The 7,436-nt window shown below is 51.8% G+C and overlaps 1 protein-coding gene across 3 annotated transcripts in view; it reads left to right on the top strand.

Moving 5' to 3' along the window:
- Positions 1-2,226, top strand: part of TBC1D9B (TBC1 domain family member 9B) — a 33,163-nt gene extending 30,937 nt beyond the window's left edge. For all 3 annotated transcript variants that reach the window (XM_045819245.1, XM_045819255.1, XM_045819263.1), the window contains one exon: positions 269-2,226. In XM_045819245.1, coding sequence (XP_045675201.1) covers positions 269-955 — 687 coding nt within the window. In that variant the 3' untranslated portion in view covers positions 956-2,226. The remainder of the gene's footprint in view (positions 1-268) is intronic.
- The last annotated feature ends 5,210 nt before the right edge of the window (positions 2,227-7,436 follow it).

Genomic DNA, 7,436 nt, shown 5'->3' on the forward strand with positions numbered 1-7,436 from the left:
AACCCCCAGGCTTGGAGAGTCGTGGTAGAAACACATCCCTCTCTGCCAGCAGAACGGGCATGGAGATGGGGGAGCCACTGGGTTGTTCTCTGTGCTGGGAGAAGGGCAGCGGGGGAGTAGAGGCCTTCTAAGGCCTTGCTTCCCTCTGTGGCCCCTGTGGGCACAACTAACAGGACAGTTCCCCCCCCACAGCACACAGAGGGCCAGCACTGGCCATCTGACCCTTCTTACCACCTCTCTGCCCTTTCTCTGCCTTTCCCCTTAAAAGGAGCAGTTCATCGAGCTGTGCAAGACGCTATACAACATGTTCAGCGAAGACTCCATGGAGCAGGTCCTGTACCACGCCATCGCCACAGTGGCCAGCCTGCTGCTGCGCATCGGGGAGGTGGGGAAGAGGTTCTTGGTGCAGCCAGACAGGAAGCCCCGGGACAGTGCCCCTGGGGAGGACCAGCCAGCAGCCCCCAAGTCCACTCAGCACCCTGCTCATGTGCCGCAGCCCCCAGCTGAGAGTGACACCCAGGCCAAGGCTGGCGGAGACACCCCACTTGGGAAAGCCCCGCCGGAGAGCCCAGCAGCGAGCGAAGAGGGCGGTGGTGAGGGCCGGGGCTCGCCCCCTCAGCGCCTGTCTGACGACGAAACCAAAGACGACACCTCCATGTCCTCCTACTCTGTGGTCAGTTCAGGCTCCCTGCAGTGTGAGGACCTGGCCGAGGACACCGCACTGGTGGGCAGGGAGCCCTGCAGCCCCTCAGCCGCTGCCCGCAGCGGGGGCTCGGTGGACACCGACTGGAGCATCTCCTTCGAGCAGATCCTGGCCTCGGTCCTGACCGAGTCTGTGCTGGTGGACTACTTTGAGAAGAGAGTGGACATTGGACTCAAGATCAAGGACCAGAAGAAAGTGGAGAGACAGCTCAGCACCTCCAGTGACCACGAACATTCTGGGGTTCCAGGCTGAAGACCACCGAGTGGGAGCTGACCTCTCTCCCCGCTCCCTCCCAGTCTGTTTTCTCTCGAAGGACAAAGGACGCAGCCTCCCCTGCTCCCCAGAAGCAGCAACTTGCAGAGGGAAAGAAGGCTAAACAGCTGCAGGGGCCCAGGCCAAGGCTCCCTGCCCCTTTCCACCCCTGGGCCTGCTGGGCCGTGCAGAGTGCCAGGGCCCCCCTGTCCACCCTGCTGGCCCAAGGCCAGGCACCTCTGCCGCAGGCAGGCCACACACATGGCCTCCATGCACAGGCGCTGTCCTACGGCTGAGGCTGGGGGCGAGGGCGCGGGGGTCACCTGCCTGCTGAGCACTGTAGAAGCTCCCCAGGAGCCCCGGAGCCAGAGCTCTGGCTGAGGGACACCAGGTGCCAAGCGGGCACATTCTAAATGTTCTCCCTAGCCCAGAACCCTCACCATTAACCTTATGAGCACACCCTTCAGGTACTGGTGTAGCTCCCTGCATTCATTTCAGTCAGCTAAAAAGTTACACTGTGCTCAATGCCTTAACAAGTCTCTGAAAGAACAGGAAAGCATACTGTGTCCCAAGCCTGAGCATGACTCTCAACCACTGTCTGGGGCTCAGGCCGCCTTCCTGAAGTTCAAGACACAGTGCCCCATGGGGCGGGGGTTCAGGCCCCCAGGAAGGATGGGGACACAGGTGCCGATGCAGGCGGAGCAGGGCCAGTGCTGACCCATGACAGAGCCCTGAGCTCCATGCTCCCTAGGTGTGAGCAGCCCAGGTCTGGGTGCAGGAGGCGTGTCCTGTTGGGTCAGGAAGCAGACCGTGGGGCCACCAGCGGGGCCGCAGGGAGCCCCTCGCTTTGCTTCAGGAGCTGATGGTCGGTGTCCAGTGTCTGACACACACACAGAGCCACTCTTGCTTCTGCTGAAAGATACATCTCTGTGACTATTGCTTTTTAAAAATTTAATAGCTTTATTGAGGCATAACTTACCATAAAACTTGCCTGTTTTATTACAATTCAGTGATTTTTTAGCAAATTCACAGAATTGTGCAACCATCACCACCATGCAGTTCTGGAACATTTTCGTGCCCCCAAAGCCCTTCCTGGCCCTGTGCTGCCAGCCCATTCCTACCCTCAGCTCCAGGAAACCACGAATCTACTTGCTGTCTCTCTAGATTTTATGGCTTGTTCTAAAAATAACAATCGCTATGATTTTACCTTGTTCACAACTTCTGGGTCACAGTCTCAATAAATGAAGAAAAACACCACCCAGGAAACTGAACAACCGTTTTCTTTTGTGACAACAAAGTCATTCAGTGGGTAGTCCTGGTCCAAAATGGCAGCAACGGCTGGGTCCCAGGTTCCTGGACTGCTGGGGTGGTTCTGGCCACAGCCCGCACAGCCTGCGTCTAGTGGAGCCCAGGCAAAGAGGGCACAGCCCCCATGTGGAAGCCCCTCCCTGCATCGTCACGCTCCAAGGAGTGGCAGCAAGAAGAATGCTGTCTCCCTGAAGTCACACCAGAGAGCACAAGAGACCCAAGTTGGCCACCTGGCCCCTGGTCGGGCCCAGGCCCTTACCCAGGGAGATGGTGACCGCACTTTTGTCCGTAAGGGTCATGCAAATCCACTTCCAGCCAGCTACAAAGCTGAATAAAGAGAGCCCAACCACAACCCAGTGGGGGCCGCAGCACTGGTTTGGACCCTTACTCTGCACATGGATGGAAAAGTGCATGGGACCTTCAGACAACCTTCGTTCCTTGTGTCAGATGATGTCTAGAGTGTGCTGACCGACCGTCTCTGCTTCTGGCAAAAGGTGGCTGAAATAATTTTAGATTGGTCATTTAAAAAAGTCATTAAGTAATCAATGTTGCTTCTTTTCCAGTGTTTATACAAACTGATCAAATGCTTTTGCCATAAAGTAATTCCAAAAGATTCTTACTAGAAAGACTATGTTCTTGGCCGTAATTCAGATATATGAACAACCCAGGCATGTGCCCTGACTAGGAATTGAACTGGTGACCCTCTGCAGGCCAGTGCTCAATCCACTGAGCCACACTAGCCAGGGCCATTGGTTGATTCTTTTATGTGCCCTGACTAGGGATCAAACCTGCAACCTTGGCATATTGACATGATGCTCCAACCAATTGAGCTATCTGACCAGGGCAGGATAAGTGTTTTGTATACCATGTAGAAGTATAAATTTGAGAATATACCAAAAAAATTAAACAGGAGAATATAAAAGAAATCTAACCTTTTTATATTGTGAGGGAGGGTCAGTTTTCTCTATTCCCTCTGTTTTTCTGGCTGGTCTAATAATTGACATGAGACAAATTAACATGAGAAAATAGCCAAATTTAATTATGTATGCACATACAGAGATTCCATAAGAATCTGGGGCCCAAGGAAAAATCCGCGGTTGAGGTTTACATGCCACCTTGAGCAAAGGAGCAAAGGGAGTGGTATGTAGTGGTTTGATGTAGTAGACTGTTCTGCGTGGCCCTGCTCCCACTCAGAGATGCATAGGACCCACGCCCACAGATAGGTTCTCCTGTGGGGAATTAGGCCTGCAATGTACCTAGGCTGCTGTGAGTCTTGCTTTTTGCTAAAACTCCCTCACCCTGAATTGAGGACATTTACTGCAAAGCAACTTCCTAAAATCCATGCTAAACCTTCCAAGGATAAGTGTAACCAGTCCAACTACTTTTACCTTTTCATTTGCAAATATCCCTCTTCTGTGATGTGATTACCAGCATCCTCTCCTTTGTTTTCTATAAAAAGGTAATCACCTAAAGCAAATCTGTGCATAGTAAATGAGGACCATCATGTAATGGGCAGAGAAACTCAATAAAGGCCTGTCATGGTGGAAGCCAAGTCTTTTGCTCCCCTGGAGGGAAAAGCAATGCTGGCCCTTTTCTTCCACCAGACTCAGTAGTCCATGTGAATGTCTCAGTTCATCCATAATGATGCGGACACTGCGGGTCGGTGTCTGCATCAGTTTGGAACTTCAAAGCAGGGCATAGCAGCATAGCTTTTCACAGGGAGGTGGAAGAACAAATGTTCTGTAAACAGATGTTTGCTGGCCCGTATTTAACAATGGGCTCAGAGAGGACTTTGATCCAAAAGGCCTAGCTAGGTTCCCCCCTGACTGAAACATACTAGCTCCTATTAAACTTTCATTCTCTGTGATGAGAGCTCCTTTTCTGGAGCAGGTCCTCCATCTAAAATTTTTTAGGCACTTCAAGGGAAGGGCAAAGTTTTTCCAGAGTCTTTCATTTCTTAAAAATAACCAGCTTAAAGTAACATCCCAAAGAAACATATTTTGGGGTTGGCAAACTCTGTTCCCCTTCAGTATGGTAAAGGAATGTACAAAAAAGTACAGTAGTACTTTCATCTATTTATCATTCAACCTGGAATGCTATGCCAAATGCTTAACAACCAGAACAGTGTGAAACTTTCACAGCCAGGCCTGGCTGCTGTGGCTTAGTGGATTGAGTGCCAACCTCGGAACCAAAGGGTCACCAGTTCAATTCCTAGTTAGGGCACATGCCTGGGTTTTGGACCAAGTCCCCAGTAGGCAGCATGATAAAAGCAACCACACATTGATATTTCTCTCCTCCTCTTTCTCCCTGCCTTTTCCTCCTCTGTGTCAGGTAAATCAATAAAATCTTTAAAAAAAAAATTTCACAGCCAAAACCTTCTCTGGAAGAAAGGGCTTATTGAGCCAAATGCTAGCCAGCAGAGGAACAGGCCCTGGCACATGCAGTGGTGAACCACAGCATCAGGCTGGATGGAGAGGCAACATGTCAACTAAAAATGTTAATGTATGTTTATTTTGTATATTTACATATTTCCTTTTATTTTTTAATTCTCACCTGAGGACTTTTTTTTTTCATTGCTTTAGCGAGAATGGAAGAGGGAGAGACAGAGTGAGAAACATTAATGTGAGAGAAACATGGATTGGTTGCCTTCTCAGACACACCCCACCTAGAGAAAGAACCCAAACCCTGGGAATGTACCCCTAACTGGGAATTGAACCTGCAACTCTTGTGTTACATGATGATCAAGCCACACAGGCCAGGCCTATCTGTATATATGTTTTAAACCTGCTTACCAAGTGAAATAGTGTATCAAACTGTTACAGGGTGCAGCCAAGACGGGGGACCCCAAATGGGCATTTGAAATGGGGTCCAGAACTTAAGGTGTCCAGGAGATTTTAAGATGTCTCCACCCCCTCCCCCCCCCCACGGTGTGGGTTGGGGGAAGGGACAAATGGAGCAGGGCCATTGAGATCTGTTTTGCATGGCAACAGCCTTGCAGCTACCCTCTGGCGTGGTCATTTAACATATCTATAGCCTTTGGCTGGTTGCTTAGATATGTTAAATAGCTGTGATCATCTCTGAGCCAGGGGAATGGAAGTAACTTCCCCACCAACACGTGACTGGAGCAGATTCCCCCCAAGCTACAGCGCCTGCATGGGAGCTCGGAGAAGATTGGCTCCAGGACATGGGGCCACACCTGCCCAGACTCAAGATGGCAGCCCAGTAAAGCTGGAAGGATACGAGTTCCGGCATGTGAAGCCGAGTGTGGGAGGAGTCAGAAATGAGGCTGCAGAGGAAGATTGGCCACGGGGTTTAAAACCCAGACTTGGTAGCCATTAGAAAAGGGAACCACGCGGCTTTGGCAGAGTGGGGACTCTCCCCTTCCCGCAGCCCTGAGAGGGAGAACCACGAGGCCTGGACAGAGTGGGGACCCCCACAGCTTTAGAAGGGGAACCACCACCTGGTTTTAGCAGAGATCCCGGCGACTCAGCCGAGGGTGCCAGGAACCCAGGGAGGTCTCCCAGTCGAGATGGAGGACTAACTAAGAACCAGAGGACTGCCTGAGCCATGGACTTCGTTTTCCTTTCCTAAGATATGGTACTCTGGACTGGGCAAAGGGGGAAGGAAGGAAGGACTGTGACTGTGTTTGTGGGTGTTTTAAGGGACTTTAAGATTTTTGATAAAGATACTAGGTCACTACTTTAAGTTTGTATAGCATTAAATAAACATTTCCTTTCCCTTTCACGAATCTCTGGCATTGAGAGACATCTTTCCTAGGGCGGCGGACATAACGGACCCGGGGCCTTCTTTCAATAATAGTATATTGTCCCAGGCTCCCCTTGTTGTGTTCTGTAACAAAACCATTCATCAAGTCATTCTTGATTTTCAAGAAAAAAATACATATATATGAATTTTTAAAGGATTACATGTTTATTTCAGAAAGGAGGAAAAATAAAAGTAGAAAACAATTTTTCCTTAATACTATTGCTCAGTATTTTGGTGTTTCTTTTTTTATCTTTTTCAAAGTTGAATTCACACTGTGTCTGAAATTTTTATTCTGCTCTTTTTCACTAAGCATAAAACATTCTTTGTGAATGTAACTTGAACGTGGAAATAAATGAAGACTCTCCCAAAAGAGAAGAGGGACTATTTACCCAGAGCTTGCTTTAGAAAAGGAATCAGCCACCGCCACTCGCATTTAGCGGACACTGCAAACCCAGGCAGAAGGGTGGGAAGGCTTAGAAAACCAGGCAAGTCTTCAGGTGCGCGTGGGGCGGCAACACTGGGGCTGGCTGACTGGAAGGATGTCCTATTTAATTGGATGGGGCAGCACAATTGGCTTTCTCTGGTTTGCCCTGAGATGGGGAGGAGGTGAAAAATAAGGACACTGGCAGTCATTGATAGTCCTCACAGGCTCGGGTTTGACTTATGGCGCTAAGGACCGCAGTTGCGACTCCGCCCCTGCCTGGGCAGCCTTGCTCCTGCACCTGCAGAGTGGAGTCTGAGCAATAGGTCTTCCGCGGGCTGCAGGCTGCAGGCTGCAGGCTGAACTGGTTTCGTTTACCGCTGCCTCGGTGACCATGACTGCTTCCCAGGGTTCTCCGCTGCCCGGCCCTCCGGGCTTGGGCTCCAGGTTAACTGACCACGTCCTCTCAGTTGTCCGGCAAATTCCAACCTTGGGCCCACGAGGTGGACCGGAGGGGGGGGGGGGGAGGCGCCCTCCAGCACCCTCTCCGCCACCTCTCCGAGACAGGAAGAAGCAGAGGAAACAGTGCGGACGAAGGCTGGACCCGAAGCGGCGCGTCGAGGCCCAGCCCTCGCGACTACGATCTGTCCAGCCAACCCACGAGGAAGCGCTGGCTCAGGGAGAGAGGGGAACTGGTCTGAGATCAGACACTAACTCAAACCACAAACTACGCCCCACTAAGCAGCAAATGCAGATTGCAGTCTTGGTGTCGAAGTGGGCCGGGCCGACCGCCCAGACGCGCTGGGGGCTAAGCGGGGAGGGGGCGCCTGCAGAGGCGAGGTGGGCCGAGGCTCGGGCGCAGGGCGCACGCGTGTAGGAAGCGGTGCTGGGGTGGGGCTAGCCTCGTCCGAGCGCCGGCAGGGGGCGCAGCCGGGGCGGGCCGGAGCGCAGGGCGCAAGCGCACACGAGGTGGGGCGGGGCCGGAGC

This window comes from Phyllostomus hastatus, unplaced genomic scaffold (genome assembly GCF_019186645.2).
Source record: "Phyllostomus hastatus isolate PE091 unplaced genomic scaffold, TTU_PhHast_1.1 phas_contig_150, whole genome shotgun sequence".
In the NCBI taxonomy this organism is placed as follows: Eukaryota; Metazoa; Chordata; class Mammalia; order Chiroptera; family Phyllostomidae; genus Phyllostomus; species Phyllostomus hastatus.